The sequence below is a fragment of the Physella acuta genome, unplaced genomic scaffold (assembly GCF_028476545.2).
Source record: "Physella acuta isolate Inbredline_101_S28 unplaced genomic scaffold, ASM2847654v3 ptg000635l, whole genome shotgun sequence".
Taxonomy (NCBI): Eukaryota; Metazoa; Mollusca; class Gastropoda; family Physidae; genus Physella; species Physella acuta.
In genome coordinates this window covers 76,173-101,500 of record NW_026732154.1, presented here as the reverse complement: position 1 = coordinate 101,500, position 25,328 = coordinate 76,173, and the positions used below count along the sequence as shown (strand labels likewise).

At 32.8% G+C, this 25,328-nt stretch overlaps 1 protein-coding gene across 1 annotated transcript in view; it reads left to right on the top strand.

The window, feature by feature from the left end:
* Positions 1–25,117, top strand: part of LOC131948271 (uncharacterized) — a 54,287-nt gene extending 29,170 nt beyond the window's left edge. The window contains exons 6-19 of the mRNA XM_059309807.1: positions 5,073–5,138; positions 6,491–6,595; positions 15,669–15,771; positions 16,095–16,228; positions 16,802–17,051; positions 17,348–17,508; positions 18,925–19,027; positions 19,922–20,058; positions 20,244–20,493; positions 20,721–20,890; positions 21,098–21,217; positions 22,925–23,054; positions 23,226–23,403; positions 23,884–25,117. Coding sequence (XP_059165790.1) covers positions 5,073–5,138; positions 6,491–6,595; positions 15,669–15,771; positions 16,095–16,228; positions 16,802–17,051; positions 17,348–17,508; positions 18,925–19,027; positions 19,922–20,058; positions 20,244–20,493; positions 20,721–20,890; positions 21,098–21,217; positions 22,925–23,054; positions 23,226–23,403; positions 23,884–24,148 — 2,172 coding nt within the window. The 3' untranslated portion in view covers positions 24,149–25,117. The remainder of the gene's footprint in view (positions 1–5,072; positions 5,139–6,490; positions 6,596–15,668; positions 15,772–16,094; positions 16,229–16,801; positions 17,052–17,347; positions 17,509–18,924; positions 19,028–19,921; positions 20,059–20,243; positions 20,494–20,720; positions 20,891–21,097; positions 21,218–22,924; positions 23,055–23,225; positions 23,404–23,883) is intronic.
* Positions 25,118–25,328: the final 211 nt, after the last annotated feature.

The following is a 25,328-nucleotide window of genomic DNA, read 5'->3' as shown; positions in this document are numbered from 1 at the left end:
AAAAAGACAACGTCAAAAGACAAACCGACGGACATCAAACGCGGCAACACATTTAGGGTGTTGCAAATTTCATTCGTCTGCCACACAAGTCCACTCCCCACACATGGTGCCTTCCAAAATTAGAACTATATGTACTTCAAAAGTTAAAACCGACTGGACATAAAAAGACTACATAAAGAGCGGCACCACATTTAAGACTTACATTTTCGTCATTAGCTTTTAAAATCCACTCCTTCAAAATAAATCAAGTGAAAAAAAGCCCACATAAGCAGTGACATTCGCAATCTCCTATACATATTATGATATTAAGTTGACCGTGGTGAGGGGGGGGGGGGGGTAATATCCTACTGCTGTTTTTTGGGCGGGGGGTAATGTCTGGGGGGTAATTGACAGGGGGGGTAATTGCTCCGGGGGGTAAATACGGGGGGGGGGGTAATGTCCTGTAGCCAGGTAAAATATATCCGAGACAGCTGGATAACAACACGACCCAGAGTTTTCCCTCTTTGTCGTCGACCGTTCCACGCGTCAGATTAAATAGTGAAAAAGCAATGACGACAAATATAACCAACATTTGAGAGATGAAAACGATTTCCGGTCGTGTCCTTAGTCTCCTTAGTCTACCGAACCAGCTCGAAATGGTCGAACCGATAGAAGACGTGGTGGATCTAGGTCTCACCTCGATCCCACCGAACGGTCTGAGCGTTTCTTCCACCACGGGCTCATCCAGATTTAGGCTTTTTACCGTTTCCTCCATCCTTAGTCTTTATATTTCGAAATGTCTCTAGCTGAAATCCAACTATTGAATGAAGGGTTATAACCGAACCACTTGACTAAATACTCTTTACCACCAACACCCTTTCTTTCTTGTATAATTTGTTCGATGCGGTACACTTTTTTGTTCCCTACTTTCTGAAGCTCCTCTTTGTAAAACGAACCTTTCACTTCTTCACCCGAATCATCTTTCAAGACGTACGTTACGGGCGTTACTGAGTTAGTTAACTCGGCTCACCGTAAACAGTTCTTCCGTCCACGAAGGGGTATTACCCTTTTTAAACGTGTTTCCGCTTTGGCCGATCAGTACACGATCACCTTCGTTAAATACTTTTCGATAAGTAATGTCCCCTGGCAAGTATAAAGTATTCCAGGCCCTTTCTTGATTAGTCAAATTAACATTCACAGGGGCCATACGAATACTCCTATGGTACGAGTGGTTATAGTTGGTGATCAAGTCGTCTACAACATCAATGTAACGAAGACGATTTGTTTTTGTAAAGTACCGCCACATTTTTTCTTTTAATGTTCGATTGAATCTCTCAACTATAGCCGCTTTAATATCTTCATTCTCAGTGGTAAAGAAATGAACGCCCGCGTCTTTAAGAAATTTTAAAAATGTGTTGTTGACAAATTCACTGCCTTTGTCTGTTTAAAAATTTATAGGTTTTCTAGTAGTAAATATTTTACGTACGGCCTCCGCTAGAGCCTTACCCGTTTTTTTCTATATCGGAAAAACCCAGGCAAATTTGCTAAACACATCGATGCGGGTCACTAGGTAAGAAGCACCACAATTGTGCTTTCGTAACATGCGCATATCTATGAGATCCGCTTGAAACTGGTGATTTATCTCACCGGTGATGGTGGCGCGCCTCTGAAAGCGTCGCTGAAGAGGTTTATGTAACGTGTAGGTATCCTGATGACTTAACCATTCTTTAATTTTCTTATTTCCAATTTCAGGGTGCTTAAACACGCCGCCGTAGGCACCTGGTCTACTAGGATCATAGTAATGTCTTTTTAGTGCTTGGTTTTTTCCCACTCGTCCCATTTGGTAGTGTTTGTTTTAGTCTTCTTACTTCTGGTACGTTTCGAGGGTGGTGTTTTTTCTACGTTTGTCTTCTTTTTCTTCGAAGGGCGAATTTCAGAGTCAGGCGAGACGGATTTCGTTTTAGTTTCAGATTCTGTTATGCCTATCGTTTCTTTCTTAGGTTCGGTTATGTTTTCTTGTGTTTTTTTCAACCTCGGCCATTGGGGTATTCACGGTGGGTGGTTTCACATCGACTAATCCTAGGGACTTGTTTCTATAATCGCTAAGTCGCGTCGTGTAGAGCTGTAGTGTCTTTTGATATTGTTTCACTTTGTCGTGTGGCGACAAATCTTCCCTTTTTAAGATATGTTCCATTTGCATATCCAAGATGCGTAGACTATCGTTGAGTGTGTCGGGTGGTACATAGGGTTTTTGTTGTATTGACGCTAATATACGAGGATCCATTAAAAGCATTTTTCTGGCCATCCTTAAAATCCCAAGACACCTTTAAGTACACCGAAGACTGATCCGAGTAAATCTCCTAGGAAACCGCCGGTCTGCAAAATTTGCTTTGTTCTTTTGACGATAAATTTCTTTTTGGTAAGTTGTCTCAAGCTCGCTTTGTGACGACGCAAACGTCTCTTCTGACCCGGTGTTAGGGGAACGTTGCCTTTAAAGACATTGTGATAGCACTCGCATAACGTTTTTACGAGTTGTTGCGAAGCATTTTCGACAACGGCTTTCACGGCGGGTGGTTTGGCCCGAGCCAAAAACCTTAACATTTCACCTTGTCGTTTTACCGACTCAGACATAGTTGCTTTTATTTTGGCACGTAAACAACTTGCTGCTCGTAAGAAAAGATACAACTGCGTAATCTCAGATTATCCGGTGTTTCCTGTCGAAGGTCGATCAGCAAATAACCAAATACACCAATTAAAAACTCATTAAAACTCATAAATATCTCATTAAAATTTCGTAACTAGATCACCGATGGTGATTACGATGGTGGGTCAGTAGTTTACTATATAACATGTCTAACCCTCCACATCCGCTTCCCCCACCCTCACCCACCTTCATCCAGGTGGGGGAGTATTTTACAATATAACATGTCTAACCCTCACCCTTCACCCTCACCCTTGACCCTCACCCACCTCACCCAGGTGGGTGAGTATTTTCCTATATATCCTTTGTGAATCCGCATCCACCTTCACCCTGCGCCAGGTGGGGGGAGTATTTTACTATATAGCCTTTGCTCCGCATCCGCATCCGCCTCACCCTTCACCCATGATAACCAAAATTGACCTAATATGCTACTTAAGTATTGATGCGACTGACAAATGTTAAAAACCGTTTTAAAATACAACTGAATAATTCAATATATAAACACGTAAAATGATATAAGCAAAAAGGCTCTTGATTTACTGAATCTATTTAATTTAATACACAATCATTATAATCAACATTATTATCATCAATATCTGTTCTAACGACCATTTGTTGGGCATACGTTTCTACCATTCTCTATCTAGCTCAGTTTTTGGTGACTTCTTCAAGGTGGATTCACAATATTCTAACTATAATCTAATGAAAACTAACAGTGTTTCTTCCAATCATCTCTTCGGGGGAAGGGGTCGTGGCTCAGCCCCCCCCCCCCCCCCTGGAAGAAAGTCTACCGCTCCCCCCCACCCCGAATAAGATGGAATTTATTTAGTAAACATACACTTTTAATAATGTCCGCCCCCGCCGAAAAAAGTTGACCGCCCCCCCCCTCGATCATATCAAGTGCTCCCCTGGAGAAAAAAGTCTGGAAGAAACACTGAAAACTTATTTTTCTAAGTTTGTTTTTGCCTCTTTCTTTTGGGATTCGAATTTAATAACTATGTTGTGATTTTGTTTGTTGGTTTACGCAAAGTGTGCCTAATCCATCACAATTTGCGCATCTTTATTTCTTTGTCAACATGGTTTTGACCAATTTTACTCTTAACAGTTCATTATGGGCTATCATCTCTAGTCGCCAGATGTTCAATATACAACGCAGGCATGCGTTAATCAAAGTCTGAATTCAATTTAATTAGTTTCAATTAATATCATTGTTACATGTCGATGTCTTAGCAGTTAAGCTAGTCCTATATCTACTATACCGCCATCTAATCCACGAACCGCACCAACTATATGCATTAATTAGTGTCACCCGACTCCCAAAACCGCGTATCCCTAGTAAGGAGTTCTGACCTCGAGGTATCTCATAAATGCTAGTGTAATATGTGTACTGCAGTTTAACTATGGACTTAGAATCGTTAGACTGCCCACATGACACACAGATAATATGAGCATAAAAAGTGATGATAGCGGATACTCGCGCGCTTAATAGATCTAAGCAGAACGCTGGTTTTCGCACGCGGAGTTAGGGCCATCAGGTGACTCTCACGTGCTCTGGGTTTTGCTATTTTCTTCGGTTTTTTTTTTCCTTTTTTTTAACTTCAAAAGTTTTGTCATATTTATTTAATTAAATGTGTATTAAGAATATTAAATGGCCTCTATATATTCAGCATCATTAATTTGCTTCTTACTTTAAGATTGCTACTCTAGCCGTAACTTCTCGGGATAATCATTTACGTGTTTTTGCTTCAGAGGCTGTCGAATACTTATTTGACTTAGAACTATTCCTGTCAGTGACGTGGCAGCTGAGTATACATATTTTCTGCCTTTATGATACTTTGTAATGCCTTGACTTAGCTCTTGTGGCTGAAGACTTTACCTATTACTCTAAGATCTCATTCTCTCCCTGCATAAGGCGAAAATATATTATTATGTATGACATCATTAATAACACTTATTCTTGGTACTTAAGCGGCTCAGTTAAAATACATGATATTACTGAAGTAGCTCTGATCCAGCAACAGTTTGAATAACATTAATTGTAATTATCTATTCTTCTGTTGGTACTGGATATATTTTGTGCAAACTGAAAGACAAGGGTAAACACATCAGTATTATATATATATATATATAAATATATAAATATATATATATATATATATATATATATATATATATATATATATATATATATATATATATATATATGCCGTGTTTTGGAGGTTGTTATAATTCCGCCTGGTCAGCCATATAAATCAGGTCAAATTTAAGACAACAGTTTTCGTATGCTACATTTTGAGGTTTAAAAATTCTCTATCAAAGATAACGTAGCCCTACATTTTTTAAAAAAAAATTTCCAATAGTAATTAGCCTTAATATTTGTAACGTTTTTCAGACATTGGCTACAAATGGTGCTGTGGACGTGTTTACCAATATTATCGTCTTAAATAGTATAATTAATGTAAGTGTACTATTCTGTAAAAACAAGTTAACATGACTGGACCCGGTTAAAATATAATTAGTTTTTGAATTTGTGAAGTTAATTAATAAATTCATATGTTGTCAGATATTTCTTTACCTGTCAGCAAACAAACAGTTTGACTTCAGAGTGAATTGAAGATTAAAATATTCAGATGTTTCTTTGAATAAAAGCTTCTTTCCAAAATATATGTAATTAACATTTAAATATAAGTTTACCTGATATCATCAAATCCATTTATGAGAGCCCTACTTATAATGTGCTTATCAGTGGAATCGACCGTAATAGACAATGATTAAATCTTACGTGGAGAAATAGCCGCTAATATGAAATATACGGAATCAGTGGTGTATGTATGGTAATTTATTTTCACTGTTAATTTGCAGTCATTTGGATAAACATTTTAGTTACTTTCTCATTCATTTGAGTGGATTTAACATTACATAACAGCTACGTAGAAATAAGTTTTGTAAGACGTTTACCGTCTCTGATGGGCACCAGACTCACGTTATAGAAACAAAGGCGGTTTCGCTAACAACACTAATCATCGTATAATAATGAAATGTATCTGTTTATTGGGTTTAAGTGGGCTGAAAAGGTGTTGACCATTCATTTGAAGATATGTGTAGGAAGAATTTTTTTACATTAGAAGAAATATACGTATCATGATCACAGAAAAAGATACAGCTGAAGATAAATAGAGGATCAGTTAGTCCAGAATAATTAAACGTTATCATGCATGGTCTCTCAATTCTTATCTCGCAATTCAGAACAAAGCGTTACAGTAAAGCACACAGAATTATACATATGGCATCGTAAATTGCAACACATAGTTCCCTAATAGTGCCAAAGACTATCTCCGGCTTTAAGCTAATTAGTACCATTCGAGCAAAAGTCCCATTCGGACCAGTGTCTATTCGGAAAACGGCCATTTGGCAAACGGCATTTGGGCAAGTCTCTTTCGGCAAATTGTCGTCAACCCGTTATTGTGAACTTCAATAAAAATAATTAGTTTAATTTCTTTTTTTTAAATTTTAGAATTCTGAAGCTATGTTTTTATTTTTTTTATTTATTTTTTCATATTTGCAAACACATTTTCCATTTTAATTAATTTAAGTGGGTTGCATTTTTAAGGCGATGATATTTTAGAATAATTAGTTCCAAACTATATGTATCTGTTAAAACAAATATCACACGTTTTAGTTTCTAATAAAGTCTAGTAAATCTTGTACTATAATTGATAGAAGAAATACTAGTCTTAAAATAGCCAGTCTAGTTGTATAAAAATATTAGATTTTGTGTTAATAAATTAATGTTCGATGTTAATGTTACAGAATTCACAGTCAAGATACGTAACATGCGAACTGATTATGATTTTACACAATATTGCCCGTAGAAAAGGAACAAAGGAGTTAGTCTTCTTTGAAAAATTAAGAAAGGTAAGTCTCTTATACATACAAGCATGAATGTGTAATTGTCTATAATCTGTGTATCTGTTTCTCTTTTTTGTTTTATTACACTATTGATCCTACCGCCATAAAAGTTTGAAAGTTAAAAATATGTTCTAGTGAAGGGTAGGGGTGGGTAAGAGGGGGTTTGCCAGGAGGGGGGTGGCTACAATTTCTTTCTACTCTTGCACTCAAACTGAGGAAGATATTGCTAAGTTTAAATGCAAGTATTAATTTCGTTACGTCTCTATGCAATCAGCACGTAGTTTGTACTTTTTTTCACTATTAAACATGAGCGGCGTCACTGCTAAGTGTGCAGATGAGCGCCCTTTGTTACCGTTTTAACCAACTCCTATACAATTGTGTAATTTTGTGTTACATCTCTATAAGCTATGAGAAATCTAGATAATTGATTGATTTTGCAACCCTGTTCCTCACACCCCCCCCCTCCATACACACACACACATTCACAAAAACCACTACCAAATTTACTAAAACAAGATACCTATCTGTGCAATATAAAAGCGGGAAGTTTGTATATTTATTTATGTTTATTTTTTGTCTGTTCCGTTAGATGAAAGCACTATGTGTAGAACTGTAAAATACTTATTTGTGTTCCTTTTTTTTTAAAAAAAATGTTATTCCTACATTTATTTAAATACGATACTTAATTGATGATATATTATTTGAAAAAAACACCCCTTTAATTATAAAATTTCAAAACAACTTTTCCCGACTTAGTGACTTCAATAGATTTATTTACTTATTTTCACAAATAATATTGCGGGCTTCTATGAAGACCATGTTGCCCTTTTAAAAAACTCGAGAATACAATGAATTTATTTACAGCTATGGATAAACTAGAATCTAGGCCGATAAAGAGTTTCCATACTAAAATAGTTCATGCCGTATTTGTTTTAAATAAATCTTTGTTAAGCAATTGAATTGGCTAAATTAGGATATACTTATAATTTAATTAAAAATAATATTTGCGTAATTTTCCTTTCTTATACGCTCGCTCTAAGAACATTAACCCAATAAATTTGCACACAATCGTATAAGCCTAACTCGCCGAGGTGATACTGTCAAAAGTTATCATGCGGGTGGTATGGGTACGAGACTCATAATGTTAATTTTTCTGTGTTTAATTCTTCTTCAGGAAATCACATCAAACATGATTGGCTCTAATTTATTTTTATTAGTGTTACATTAGTTGTATTAATTTATTCTTTTATTTTTCAAATGAGGTTTGAACCAGGGGCGGAATTAAAGTGCCGCCAGACCCCGCAATGCGGGGGGGGGGGGGGGGCGCAGGCCGTTTAGGGGCCCACAGCCGCCTATAATCAATTTTTTTATAGTTAAAAAAACAGTTTTATTGTGAAAAAGCAAAAAGATCTACTACAGTAGTGATGTTCTACAGTAGCTAACACACGCTGTTTCGTAAAGGAACAAAAATATATAGGCTACCTGAGTTGTAGCGTGAAAGATGGGCAAACGTTCAAACCACTTCCATGACTTATTTCCATTTTTTAAATAGCCAAATATGTGTGTTCTTAAGAAACGTTTAATATATCTGCACTAAACAAATTAAAAAGCATTTACTTCTCTTAATTATTATTTTAAAAAAAATACTTAATAAAGAATGATATAGTAGTATAAAAAGGAAATGTATTAAAAACTAATAATATAAATACAAAAAAAAACATAAAAATAAACATAAGGCGAGAAACCATTACACATACAAAGCTTTTATGCATCATATTTTTTTGACCGACTTGGTATGAAGGAAGCATTATGACAAACATTAAAACAGAATTTTAAACAAAGCACCATCAGACACAGCACCATCAGACACAGCACCATCAGACACAGCACCATCAGACACTGCGCCAACAAACAGACACAGCACCATCAGACACAGCACCATCAGACACAGCACCATCAGAAACAGCACCATCAGAAACAGCACCATCAGACACAGCACCATCAGACACAGCACCATCAGACACACACACAGACACAGCACCATCAGACACACACATACACAGCACCATCAGACACAGCACCATCAGACACAATAACTTCAGATAATGTATTTTCAACCATCTAACTGTGCCATTTGTTACAGCACCATATAAAATCACGTTTAGTTACCATCAGGCGTTGCACCATCACACTTAGTAGGACCTGACATTACCATCAAACAAAGCACCATATGACACCATCAAACACAGTACCATCCGACACCATCAAACAAATCACCATCCGACACCATCAAACTCAGCACCATTTGACAATACCTTTCGACACTGTCATACAAGTATTCAATAGATACAAAATCATTCAAAATATCGTTTTGGAACATTTTAAAATCTATACATGCTCTATGTTACACATGGTTAATTTCAATCTTAGTTCAGGTCAAACCAACTTTCCCTAGTGCCAACTATACTATTTATTGACGATTTATTTATAACACACATCTCATGTTATTCTGTAACAAATATTATGATGTTATACTATTTATAACAATAATCCCATGTTATAATCAAACAGATGTTTGAGTTTGATTGTTATGATGCATTGAGATAATAGATTTCGCCCACATTTGTTTTATTAATAAACTAATAAATATATGTTTACCATTAAAAAAAAAAAAAAAAAAAAAAAAAAAAAAAAAAAAACAGACTAATAGCACTCACACAAGTGATTTGTTGTTGTAACACGTTTAAATTAAAAATAAAACTAAGAATTTTTTTTTAGAGTTTCAAATTTCGAACAATCGCGTATTCAGTATTCTATGTTAGTATTTTCGTATTTAGTATGTATGTATGTATGTATGTATGTATGTATGTATGTATGTATGTATATATATATATATATATATATATATATATATATATATATATATATATATATATATATATATATATATATATATATATATATATATATATATATATGGGCCCAATTTTTGTTGTTGCGGGGTGGCCCTTTTTTTTCTAGTTCCGCCACTGGAACTCAGAATATATTACAGGAATGTATCGTGTTTTTTTTTAAAGATAAAAACATGTAACCTAATGTGACATTTTTTCAGATGTGCATGATAATGTTGCCTTTCTGTATTTGGAGCTGGCACGGAGCAGGTGAAGTAGAGTTCATCAGTTTCTATGACCTTAGCATATGAAGGGATTGTGTGGTCAGAACCATGCTCAGCCGAAATCTTTGTTTTAAAAACAAAAAACATGTGACATCTTTGTAAATGTGGGAGTCTCAGTAACAGTAAGTTGGGGAAAGATTAAAAGTTTTCAATAAACGTGACGTCTTTTAAGATTAAACCCCCAAAACTCAGTTATCCAAGGGTAGTCTAGCGGACTTTTTAAAAATGTAGCGGGACTCGTCTTGATTTTGAGGCTTTATAACTTTCTTTATTTTGCATAATAATTTAGAGCGTAGTTTTAATTAGTATTCTAGATAGCAGTATTTTAGTGAATGAAACACAATAGGAAAGCATCGCTCTATATCACTATATTCAATTCACATTACAAGTTATTTTTTAATTGAATTAAACATCTACTTGATTAATTATTCCAATCTAATTAACCGTCGAAGAACTTATGTTTTCTTATTCATGCTTTGTACTACATAACTTTTAAATAGCATTGTTAAAAATAACATTTAATGCCCGTGTGCCAGGAAAATGCTCAACGAACGCACTAATGAAAGCCATTGTTTATCTATGACGTATTTTCTATGTTTACAAACAAGATTAAAAGATTAATAAGATGAAATTATTATAACAGCAATTGGAAAACAGTTTACGTTGAAAAGATAAAGCGTTTTTTATTGTTGAAAAATGTTTGTTTATTTGTGTGTGTATTAAAAAAAACAACAGTGAAAATTAAAAGTCAAACTCATGAAGCAGTAACGTCCCTTTAATAAGTACAATTAAGCGCAAAACGGTTCAATGTTTAGGGCTACAGTCTCTTAATTAGTTTCCATCCTCCGTTAATTTGTTTAAGGGTTTGTGGCAAATCTTGCAACGCAATTTTGACCCATTTCGAATTCGGACATTCATTCACAATTTCCATATACGTTCTTTTTCGAAAGCAATACATGGATTCCATTTTTAAATTTTAATTAGAGAAACAATTTAAAAATTATTATACACAAATTAAAATGGGGGATATCACGATAAAATACTAGCTGGCGATCACTTGGCCGTCTTGAGTGAACTGTCGTTTCATGGTTGGCTGATTTCACGAGGCTTGCTGACCTCTCTTTTATAGATCACAAGCTATTAAAAGAGTTTTAAAGCAAATATTTTGGTCTTAGTTGATGTGTGATCGGCGCAGAATGTTTACGATATTAGAGCCAAGTGAAGTTATTAGAGGCTATTAGGGGCAGATATTAGAGTTTTTAAACGAATTGAAACTAAGGAGGGGGGGGGGGGGTAACAAGATTAAGAAATAGTCATCTCTTAATTACATTGCTGTCGTCCGTGAACTGTATTTGCTTTCACTCCCATAACAGCTACTCGCTTTGCGAAATGGCTTATAATTAGCTTTCAGAGTTCGAAAGTTGCTGATGTTGTTTTGAAGCAAATATTTAAATATTTTTAATGGCATCCTTACATAAACGTAGAATGTTAAACAAATATAAAAATGCTTTCTAATAACAATCTTTTAAATGTATTGAAAATAAACTTTAGTCGCTAAAATATGTAAATATCTCATGAACAATCTGAGTATGTATGAAATAAAGCGGGAGTGGTCTCGAAACTTTCTCGAATATTTTTATATAACAATAAAGGTGATGGCAAATCTAGTGTGATCGATAGTTGACATGTTTTTACTTTCTCGTATATACGTAGTATAGAGAAAGTATTGTAATCGTGCAAAAAAAAAAAATCGAGATTTTTACAAATCTCGACGTTTTACACCTCACTGATACGGAAAAACATAATTTTGCAATCTTGTCCGTATGTCTGTGTGTGTGTGTGTCTGTGTGTCTGTCCGTGTGTAAACACGATAACTTGAGTACCGTTACAGCTAGGTTGATGAAATTTCATATATAAGTATTTTATCAAAATCGTAGATCCGTATCAACTTTTGAGCGATTTCCGATAACCGGAAGTGGTACTTTTCCTACTTTGAATTTTTCAAAAGCCTATAACTTGAGTACTATTTCAGATAGATAAATGAAATTTCACATGTAAGTAAAAGATCTAATTCTCTACCTTCTGTTAAATTTTGAGTAATTTCCGTTGACTGGAAGTAGTAATTTACGCTACTTCCGATTTCTCAAAAAACTAATGTAAATTTTTAAAGTACTAATAATATTGCGCACTATTATACGCGTTTTTATTCGGCGTTTGCTTGGTGCGCAATGTTTTTTTTATGAGATTCTATTCTATTTTTAAAAGTTTAAGTATTTAAAATGGATTAAAAATCATAACTATATCCCCAGTTACCATCCCCTGTTGTTTTATATAAGAATATTCGAGAAAGTTTAGGGGAGATCACTACCGGTTTATTTTTTCAATACATTTATAATACTACATTTTTGAAAGTGAATGAAATCGCGAAAAAATGAATTGCGCACTCAATAAACAGCTATCCATGTGTGTATAATAAAGGCGGAACAATATATATATATATATATATATATATAAACCAATGTATGTGTGTCTGTGTGTCTGTGTCAGTAGCGTACGCAGGGGGGAGCAGGTGGAGCGGCCGCTCCCCCTCTGGTCATTTCAGCAAAGTGTCGCCTTTTTGGAAACTTTTTAAACTCAAAGTTTTAAACAATGATATTTGTTAAAAAATATTTATGGTCGGCACATCTATGTAAATCACAAGATTTCTTTTCATGCAGCAATTAAGCATTATTGTACTAGTCTAGTAGTGTCGACGTTTACAACACGTATTAACAGCTGCATCACTTGGCAATAGCCGTGTTACGTTTAAGGCAACTGTATAATGTATTTGCTTACGAATAATTGAATTAGAAAATGTTATACATAAAACTTCACACATAATTACTTTATATATACAGTTTGAATCGTGTGATTAATTTAAAAAAAATTACAATACAGAAACAAATACAACTGATGTGACACCTCTAAGAGCAAACTGCGTAGTGGTGGGGAAATTTTGACAAGGTCAACAACGTCATCACGATGAAGTAGTAGTATTCTTACAGTTTTGGCGATAGTGATTATGATTACAAATTATATGAAACAGTTACAAGCCCCCTCCCGCATGGACCCCTCTGTAAAAAAAATAATGTCCTAATACCACTGCTACTTATTTAAATCTATTTCTGTAATATATATTTGTGTATTTTATATATTTTTGTAATATATATATGTATGTTTAGAACGGCTACAGGACATTACACCCCCCGGAAATTACCCCCACCCCCCGGATATTTCCCCCCCCCGTATTTACCCACCGGAGCAATTACCCCCTGTTAATTACCCCCTGTCAATTACCCCCCGGGAAATTACCCCCCCCTCTCAAGTTAGAATCCTAACTCTAACTAGAATTCTATACCTATATACTACTTCAATTCAAACCTTAAGAAAAAGACGAAAACCTAAGCATCCACCTTAGTCTAAAACTTCACACAAATTCAAAACCAACGCTGGACACAACCCTAGCCCTAACCCTAGCTCTAACCCTAACCCTAGCCCTAGCCCTAACCATAGACCTAGTCCTAGCCCTAACCCTAGCCCTAACCCTAGCCCTAGCCCTAGCCCTAGCCCTAGCCCTAGCCCTAGCCCTAGCCCTAGCCCTAGCCCTAGCCCTAGCCCTAGCCCTAGCCCTAGCCCTAGCCCTAGCCCTAGCCCTAGCCCTAGCCCTAGCCCTAGCCCTAGCCCTAGCCCTAGCCCTAGCCCTAGCCCTAGCCCTAGCCCTAGCCCTAGCACTAACGCTAACCCTAATCCTAGCCCTAAACCTGTCCCGGGGGGGGGTAATGTCCTACTAGGCGGGGGGTAATTGACAGGGGGTAAAATGACAAGAGGGTAATTGACAGGGGGGGAATGACAAGGGGGCAATTGACAGGGGTAATTACTCCGGGGGGTAATGTCGGGGGGGGGGGGAACTTCCGGGGGGTAATTGACAGGGGGTAATTGCCCTGTTCCCGTTTAGAACAGTCATCTAAAAACTGACGCTATGTTCACTCTGAGTTGGTTATCTCCCCCCCCCCCCACACACACCTCACCATCACAATTGTGTAGAGCGACATTGATGTCACACCTAGGTATACAGGGGGTTGGATAATTGACCTAAAGTGAACGGACAGTGGTGAATGAAGTTGAACCCCCCCCCCCCCCCAAACTCACCCCGAACGGATCTGTTAAGTAAAGTACATGTAGAAAAACGCGTAATGATGTACAAAAGTACCATGCCGCCAGAAAATTAGCATTTTAAAAACAAGTTAAAAAAAATTCTGATACTTTTCAAGAATCTGAAAAAAGCGTAAGGTGCTATTTCCAATCAACGAAAATTACTTGAAATTGACCGTAAACAGACAATTTGATATTTCACTTATATGTGAAATTTTCTCTCAGTATTCAAGCTATAGCCTTTTGAAAAATTGAAAGGTTCCATTTCCGGTTGCCGGAAATCGCTGAAACCTTTACAAAAAACTACAAATTTGATGTAATACTTATACAAAATTTCGTCAACTTAGCTGTAACGGTACTCAAATTATCGTTTTCACAGACAGACAGACACACGCAGACACACGGAAAAACTTGCAAAGTCCTTTTTGTCCCACTCGATGACGCGTCAAACGCCGAGATTTTGATAAATCTGGATTTAGAATATTTGATCGATTAAAAATAAATACCCTATACTTCGTATACGGTGAAAACTGTCAAAATTCCATGTGATTTGTGAGTATGAATACAGTACTTACTCTATACTCTGTGTATGAGAACGTTAAAAAAAGGAAAATAGTTTTATTCTCTTATTTTCAATGTATTTAGACGCTTGTTATTAGAAATATTTTTTTTTAAATATTTGTTTACAAACCTTAACAAGTCTTTCTAAAAATCTGCTTAACAAATATGAAGTTTTTATTGCATCCGCAAGAAATCAATCTAATTCAAGCACATTCAAAACTGTATTGTTTATACAGAATTCAGTGTTGAGAAGCGAGTTTTGAGGGCATGGTTCACGTTGGAAATAATCAGTACAAAGACCAATATAAATTTCTATTTCATTTATTGCATTTGAACATTATATAAACTTGAAGATGACAAACTGACGATAACTAAACAAAACAGAATGACTTGCATAATGACCAAACGATACTAAGATCACAAGATTGATGATTAACACAACTGCCTTTTCTAGATTTTCCCTTTTTTTATATATTCCCTGATCTCAATGTCATATAATATATGTCACTCCCTTACTAATGTTACAATTCATGACCTTTCGTACACACAATATACAACAAAACAGGCTATACATAAAGGTTAATAGTGGTAAACAAAATGGACGCTACTCTTAAACCTTATTTTATTGTTTACATCAACTACATTATAAAAATCTATCTTACCAATTCACAACAGTCAGTCTAGGTTAGATGTCGGCCAATTTAAACTTGATTATTAAAATCGTTAAAAATTTCCCATTGGTTACATTTTTAATTTCACTGTTTCTTTCTTGCAAATACCAGATCTAATTCAGCTGTGAGGAATAGACATCCCCCTCTTTGCTTTTATTTATTGATTTCTTTGCTTGCAAAACAACAAACACAACAACAAATGTATTTTAAACAGTTTCTATTACAACAATAATGTTCTCTCTCTTAAGTCTCACAACAACTTATTCAATTGTAATTTTGAATTGTTTTTTTATTTTTCCCTTTGTTAAAATATACAAAACAGTGCACCAATATATTATTTATCCTTGATTTTGTCTAAGTGTTTTACAGTTAATTTCTATAATTTGCATTATAAAGGTACACATGCATTAACAAAAAAAAAAGAATTATATCTTTATTTTATTTCATATTTCGTTTGTCGACTAAAATTAAATCTTTGCAGACACTGAAGGCTCTTAACCTTCCTAATGTCTATGATTCACTAGTACAGAAGATGTTGCTGTCTCTTATTGTTGAAGATTCCGATATTATTTCTACAACAACTGGTATTCTTATCGTTTGTTTATAATTTTAATATAAATTTAATTATCGTCATTACAATTTTTATTGTATCCAAAATGCAGAATAAATAGCCTCAGTTATGTAAATTTTAATGTTAAATGTTGCTATTTCCTAACGTCTGCAAATAATTTACCAATTGCTTTAAATCACGAAAGTATTAGTTATTCAAAATATTACCATCAATTTGTACAAGCGTTTTATTCTTTCATTATGCTATTATATCTATTTTCTTATATTAAACATATTTCTTTTACATTGTCTTATAATAAGGATGTTTTAAGTAATATACTTTTACATATTTTTATAGACGAAATTCAAACTGCAATTGATTACATAAAAAATGCTGCAAAAAGCCCAAATAGAAAATACAACGGTGCTCATCTTTCAGAGTTACTTCAAGGACTCGCTAAATTTGCTAAATACCCACCAGCATGTAATCAGGTAGCAAATTAAATTACTAACATCTTCATTAAAAAGCCAGAGCACTCCACCCCCCCCCCCCCCTCATACATAACGTCACACTATATTCTACACCCCCCTCGAAATTGCATTAATTTTTGAATTTTTCAAGCACTGATTCATTTCTAAAATATGCACTAAAATCGGTGAACATGGGGTATGTTAATACATTTCTATTAAAATTTTGAAAATAATTTTTCCTTAGGGCAAAATAACCGCTACTTTAAAGTAAATAGTATATCGTACTTTGTCACAAAAATCAGGTCACCTTTATTATTTGTCTAGAAGTATGACAACATTTATGGTCGACCAATGAGCGGTAGCATAACATGTGCTTAAATCAGAAACCAGAATGCAATTATTTGCATATTTTATATTGCTCCTACTTATTACACCTGCATTAGCATACTCAATTAATTAGTTATTAGCCTGATAGATACACCTTGAATAGAACTATCAATATAACAGAATTATAACATTTAGCCGAATAAGACAACAAAAGTTCATGTCTTCATGCATATATTAGGAGTAGATTTTCTTTGTTTTCATTCACAGATTCTTCCTTTGCTGGACAAGTTGAAAGATTTTCTAACTGGTGAAGACCTGGAGCAGCTGGAATACACAACTGAATGTTTGAAAGAAATGAGTAGAGATATGGAGGCCAGTAAACAAATATTAAACAATAAAGATATCACAAACCGCTTAACACACCTGAATTTTTCAGGAAACATTGACATTTCAGCCAATGTCAACTCTATATTTTGGAGATCAGGACGAAATACAGGAATTTTGTTAAATGAACTAGGTCGGTAATGTATAATAATGATGAAATGAAATAGACTAAATTCAATAGGATGAAATAACACACTTAAGGTTTAAATTTGGACAGATGCCCTAATGAATACTTGTATGTATCTAATTCGGACAAGTGTTCATTCGGGCGTTTGTCGCATTCAGACATGTGACCTTTCTGGCAAACGGCATTCGAGCAAGATCTTTCAGGAAGACGTCCGGCTCTTGAGTAAAATAAATTGTATGAATATCACATTTTTCAAATATTAGTTTTTAAATTTATTATTAATTCAAGTTTTTTTTTATCAGATAAAGTGTTATCTGATGATTTTCCTAAGGAATTTACTGTAAAAAAGGAAACGTTAGGACAAGGAGCGTTTGGTACTGTACATCTTGTCAGAGATAGAAGTAGAAAACATGAACACAAATTCGTCGCCAAAAAAATTGACTTAAGGGAACAAGCAAATATTGTGAGTTTATGAAACACAAAATCTTACGCAAAAAAATGTATTCTAAATTAGTATTGTTCAATATAACAAGTTACAACATGCGTGATCGTTTACGTCTCTAAATCAGTGTGTGCATTTAATATGGTGTTGGGTTGACTAATAATATATATAATTCACTTACCTAATAGGTATTGGTAGCCTGTGTTATTTTAAATGTGTCGGATTTTTAGTTATTTAGTTATTTCTTTGCTCTGTTACTAATATCGTTCAACTTGTAGTAAAGCATATTCCGTTTTAACCAATAATTATTTTTTTAAATATTTTTCTCAAACAAGTATAACATTAAAATATTTAGGCTGATAATTTACGTGTATCGACGGCTAGTATACTAGAGGCTAGATACATTTTGAATACTTAACTTAATTTTAAGATAATTTTAATTATTGGCATGATTTATTTTAAAGTTTAGCTTTAATTATGGGACAGGGGAGCGGGGCCTGATGATGAATCCATATTCTGTACAATGATATAGGTTTACATAATCTATTCAACTGACATCTTTAAACAAGTTCCAACTGTCGATTTAAAACAATTAAGAAATTACGAATTTAAATCGGTCAAAAACTATATTATAAGGATAAATACATGTTATATAATTTCCTATTTATTTATGTTTTTATTTTAATAAACACCTGCGTATATTCCTCCTCTCTTGTTTTCACGTTCCACGGCACCAGGCGACAGTTGCGAAGCCCTCTCATTGGCCTTAATGGTTTCACCGTTTATTTTAACTTTATCAAGGCTATGTTAAATTATGCAGATGATTTGAAAATAGTTTAATGATCTCTTTACCACTCTCTATTCTGACTACGTGGTAAAACAATTTTCATCGGAAGGACCACATTCAACTTCTGTTTTGTAAAGGCCACTTTTATAACAATCAGAATTAGAATAACGTTTTAAGCAAGTTCTCGATTATCTTGAAATCACTGAAACGCCTTTACGCGTCACCCATTGCTAATGGCAACGCATATTACAAAGAACAACCAACGAATTACACAAACACAAGACTAATATAAAAAAGATAGTTACAACACCAAGTAACAGTTTAACAGCTATCTGCATACCGATAAATAGTCTCTACTAAATAAATGGCACAGAGGTGTACACAAAACTGGGATACAATGACTACAATACAGAAATACAGTAAAATATCCATTCACCGGCTAGCATTAAAGTACGTGAATGGTGTGAATTTCGATAGAAAATTATAACATTGTTTTAATACCCAGGAATCAATCCAGGTATTTGATCAATATCGCAAATAATTTATTGAGTCCTTTCAACAAATATTCATATACATTAATATTTTCAATATATATAAAGAATTTAAAATTATATAGCAATAAGATGAAAAAAATGGATTATTTATTTTAGGCTACACTGAACAAGAAATTTACGGAAAATGAAACTTCCTTTACGTCAAAACAACTGGGTCTACTAACAGACAAGGACAATATCGTGGAAAGAGAGGAAATAAGTAAATGTTTTTGTATATTATATATTTGATTATTTGATTTTTAAAAAGTTACAAAAACGTAACTTTTTGAAACAGTAAAAATTATAAAATAACGATATTTAACAAATATACATGTAATACATTTATTTATATTTTATGAAGACGCACATTGCGGAGACGAATTTTTTCGTCAAACTTTCATAATAAAGATTTTCTCACACAGTTTTTAATATATATATATATATATATATATATATATATATATATATATATATATATATATATATATATATATATATATATAATGACTATTCAAACCTGCATAATAAAGATTTTCTCACACAGTTTTTAATATATATATATATATATATATATATATATATATATATATATATATATATATATATATAATGACTATTCAAACACCATTGCGAACTATTTTTCGCTCATTACTAACGTTTATGTTGTAACATACAAATAAATAAATATTTTTTTCTGTTGATAATTTTTGGATCAAAAGCCAAATAATGCTACTACAAAAATATACAGTACGTATCAGTGTCAGATTATCGTGTCATAATAAATAGCCCAATTTTTATACGTAGTACTATAAACAAGACGTTCAATTATGATCCCAGGTTCTTTTACACGTGAATTTGGATTTTCAAGCGCATGATCTATCATACCATTACACTAATCTAAAATGAATTCTGAATAAATCTATTTGTGAAACTAGAGTTTGATAGTGCTCATCACATTACTTCTGCCCACCCCTCCATTGAAACAAACCGATATGAACTGTTATTATCTTGCAGATTAACTCACAATAACTTTCAATTAAAAAAATGCCTGTTTTTAAATTTTAGCTTTAATATGTTACGTAAAATATTAAAGAAAACATACTTTTTTATTAAGAAAAAGTAAAACGGAGTATAAAAGAAAGATTAATACCAGCGGTAAGAGGGGACGATAAACAACTATCTGATTGGCCACTTTCTGTACTGCTTCAAGGACTAAGTAAATTTACTGAGCGAGATGAATATTTGAACGAGGTTTGTTTTTTGTTTAGTGTATCAGCGAGTACTTTTTTTATTGAACTTCTAAATATATTTTCACTAATTACAAAATGAATATTTAGCTAAACGAATTTTATACGTCAGCTGACTTGACGTTATAAAATGTATTTATTTCATATTTATGCTATTAAATCCATTCGATTGTGTTTATCATTAAACAGATTTTACCACTTGTTCCACGCCTAAAAGAAATTCTTTCACACGAAGATATAGAAGAAATTATATTTACTACACAATGTTTTAGAGAGTTGAGTAGATTACCTAAAGCAAGTGAACAAATAATAAAAGACGAAACATTAAGTGATTTGTTAAATACAGCATTAAGCAGAGGCCACAAGGATATCTCAGCAAATGTACATTCTATTCGTTGGAGATCTGGGCGTGCTACAGGAATGTTGCCATCCAAAGCAGGTTGGATTTAGTTATGTGATTGTATGTAAATTGAACTGTATGCATGTCATTAATAATTTTAAATTATTACTGTTTAGTAGCAAAGAGCAAATATATAATGAATAACAACAACGTGCACAAATACATAGGCCCTACTACTATTTATTAAATGACGTTTTAGAACAATTTATATTCTGTTTATTAAATTAAAATATATAACATACAATAATGTATGAATATTTTTATAGACTTTGTAGTTTCTGAGGAGTTTCCCAAAGAATTTAAAATTGAACCGAGCACGTTAGCCCTGAGTGGTTTTGGTAGAATTCATCTCGTCAATGATATAAATGAGCCAAAAGATGTGAAATTTGTTACAAAGAAAATGTGCAAAAAAATAAGTGGAACACGGAAAGATATGGTAAATAGAACAGTTTAAGATAATTAAGGATGTGAATAAGATTAAATTTATTTTAAATTCCAAAATAACGTTTCTTAACCGCTCTAAAATAACTTAATAGTCAAACTTATTAGAATATAATTGCTAAATAAGTTATTTATTTTAGACTCTTTTTATAATTACATTTATATAATTACATTATAATTACATTTTACCATGTTTTTTCAGGAAAGTTTTCAAAAAGAAGCGTCGATATTAATTAGACTCAAGCACGAGAGGATTGTACAATTTCACGGATTTCAAAAGACAGAAAATGAATTATTTTTATTTTTGGAGTTTGTTAAAATGGTGAATAAAAAGATCAATCAATCTATCTATAATTCCTTAAGTATTAAAGAAGCCTTTGAGACATCTCAATTTATTATCTCATAATTGTAGACTTCTGTCTCGATCCTCTGCTACTCTGATGTAATCCGTCCAATGACGTATTTGCATTCTCCTACTTCCTCCTTCTCGAACAGTGCCATGCATTATGGTTTTGTTAAAATTAAACTGTACGAGATCATAATACATCATATTAGTTATTAATCTTAAAATATGTCAGCATTGAGGCAAAGCTTAGTAATTATACGCACAAATCATGTCATACTAATATTAACTTTTAAAATATAATTGAACTTACTAGCGAAAATTTTTCATTTTTACCTCCCTATAGCCAATTATATTAAAACTTTAACTAGATACATTTTCTCCTGCCCAGACGAGCAAATTAACATGAAACGGGGTATATTTTACAACGTAAAAATAACATGAACTATGTACATGTGAATATTCGGGCAACAGGGAGAGATACTTCCGGTCAAAATATGTTGGGTCAAAGTTAAAGTGACTAAATTCAAAGGCTTTATATATATATATATATATATATATATATATATATATATATATATATATATATATATATATATATATATATATATATATATATATATATTGGAACCATAAAAGTAAACATCGCACAAAACAGTGCTTTTAAATTGCATCGCTTTGTCTAATTATATGTAATAGAGTATTGTTTGTTTATATAACCAATTATATGTATTTTATAGTTGCTAAAGTTTTTACTCTTTCGCATAACGTGAAGAAAATAATAAACACACACATTACTAAAACATATTAAACGGATCAATGTCAAATAATACCTAAAAAAGTTTGATCTACCTATATTAATAACAGTAGTGTCGAAAAATCTATTTTCTTAAAATCTTTTAGTTTTGTTTAGTTTTCTTCTGTTCCCACGTTGTTACATTAAAAAAAAAATTTACCCTGGCGGAGCAAGAATATGAAGTAGTATATATATATATATATATATATATATATATATATATATATATATATATATATTTATTTATTTATATATATATATATATATATATATATATATATATATATATATATATATATATATAACAAAAATATCGCTTAAATGTGTCTAACACAACTTATATTGGTTATTAAATTTAAATTAACAGTCCCATGTACTTTGTTGCTCTAGTTTTCAATCACTCAACTATTAATAGTATTTTAGTTTAGATTGAATTCAATATGAAAAATAATCATTCATATTATCCGCTTTAACGATCCGATAAATTGTTGATAAACTCGAGTGTATAGAATGAAATTAAGTTCTCTTTAATTAATAGAATGTTTTGTATACATTAGTCGACATACGTTACAGCTGTGAAGTCATCATTTGAGCTTAATTAAACCAATTTCATAGTTGCAAACACGTACAATGTTAGTGTTCGGCAGTTAATAATATAAAAGTAAAATATGGGAAAGCATGAATAGTATTGGAAGTTAGAGTAGATTTTTTTTCTGTCGCTTTAGAATACACCTTTCTTTTTTTAAATAAGGTAAAAATTACGTCCAAACAAATTTCGATTGGACTATAAATACAAAATGCTATCCTTTTTCCAAAATACGTCTTGAAACATATATAATTGTATATATACTATTTAAATTACGCTTATCAAATGCACGTCCTTTTCTTAGGGCACACTTTCGGCGTTTATCAAACAACACACAATTCTAAACGAAGATGTGACACGAAGGTTTACAGTGCAAATTCTTGAAGGCGTGAAATATTTGCACGAAAATAAAGTTTTACATTTGGACATCAAAGGTTAGACGAACAAATACAATAGTGTATATTATAATTAATTTGCTAAATGAGACTCAATGTGCATTACACGCATTTTCAACAAAGATAGATATTCAAAATATATTTCAAATTTCTGCAGTGTAAAAATAGTACATTTATTTAAAATGAGTAGGTTATTGCCAATATTACCAGGTAATAATATTTTGATGGCTGACGAAGCAAATATTAAACTAACTGACTTTGGACTGTCAACAATCGTAAATGAAGAAGGTGTTGAAGCAGAAAGGGGCACAACTCGATACATGGCTCCAGAGATGATTAACTGCCCTGAAGGGAGAATATTTAAACACGCATCTAGTCTTGATATATGGTGAGAAAAATAATATATTCATTGAATATAATAAATCAAATGTTTTATGCTAATGTAAAAATAAAAAAGACTCCCCTCTAGACTTTGCGATCTACTGCGCAGGTTAAATAGATTTTATATTTTTTAAACAAGGTGTATTAAGGGGTTATGTGTGAAGCGTAATGCCCAGCCGCCTAAACTTTCCTTAACGAGTGTTAGCTACTCATTAGAGCTGGGTAGATTCATGGACATTCCAATAACCTGAACTCGGATTCGAACTCAAGCTTTTCGATTTAACTCTAGCAATAGGCCAAGCAATCACTATTTATGCTTATGTAGTTATTTTATTATCCAAATTGATACAATTTTACATTCGATATGTCAAAAACATTTCGCAAGATCAGGAACACAGTGTTTTTTTAGGGTATTGTAAATATTGTAGACTTGATATTGTGTTGCATGTTGTTTTTTTTCAATAGTATCGTATATTTTGTTTCACAGGAGTGTGGGCTGTACTGTTGTAGAGATGATAACAGGATCACCACCCAATGCTACAACAACATCAGTCCAAGTACTTTTTAAAGTGGCGATGCTACAAAAACCAAAATATGAATTACCAGAGACAGCATCAGAATACCTGAAGGAATTTTTAGAAAAGACATTTAAAGAAAAAGCAGCAGAACGACCATCAGCAGAAACTTTACTGAACGAAGATCCGTTTGTAGCTGGTAAAATGCTTAATTTGAATCAGAAGAACACCATTTAGATCATGAACGATGTAATTATAAATATTATGTTGTATGCTTTGAGTTATTTTTCATATGATACATGTCTTTATGGCATATTTATAAATTAATTTAAAAATGTAATTGCTTGCAAAAAATATTTTATGTTAGTTTTTTTTTTTTATTAAGCGTGATTTTGTATAAACTAATGCGCGCACGTCGCCAGTTTATTGTTCTAATGGTAGAGCAAAATGTATTACAAATATAATAGGGTTAAAAATAAAAATCATGTACTCATTATTCAATGTAAAATAATAACTCAAAAGACATCGCAGTTTCACAAAGCACACCATACACTATTTAACTTTTTATATAATTGAATTGGCATTTACGCATCACACGTAATCTAATTTGCTAGAGATTTTAATCCTGTTTAAGATTGCAGTTATATTCTTTGAATTTATTAGCGACATTTAAAAACTGGTATGTTTCGTAAAGCTTACTTTCCTAAAAATATTTAGTTACTTATAATGCAAGTAGTTGTTCTGAAATATCTTTAAATTAAATGTTTCGAACCCAAATATTCTACAAACATAAACAAATGTCATTATTTAAATGTATTGCAGCAAGATTGTTTTCTTGTGCAATTTACCAAACGCATCAATTAAAAGTAGCTTATATTGTTTTATTGTACAAAATGTGTATGTGTTGTTCAATAAATGTGTGACTTGATCAGGGCTCTTCTGTGTTTGAAACACCTATGGTCTAGTCAGACCGTCAACATTTACACAATTTGTAGGTGTATCTTTAAAAAATTATATTATATATAGACTCTCGTAAATAAGAGCTGTAGCATATTATTATATGTGTTGTGTTTTAATTTTATAACACTGATAATAATGTTGTAAAGTACATAAGCAGTGAATTAATTTGTGCATAACTTTGTCATTTAAAATTTTACTATTATGTTGTATATGTTATTTTCACTATATAATTAAGTATTTCATGAGTTATGTAGGCGTATGTTGTTCAGCCAGTATTTAAATGCTAAAAGATAAACTAAATAAATGTACACATTTCGTTTACTTAATATATAAAATAGTATATTTCTTTTAAATACATCGGCATAAATATACTTGATGCTATGCTTTGTGAGTAATAATACTTTCTACACTAAATATTAATTTGTATATATTTTTTTATATTTTTTAAAATTTTTAA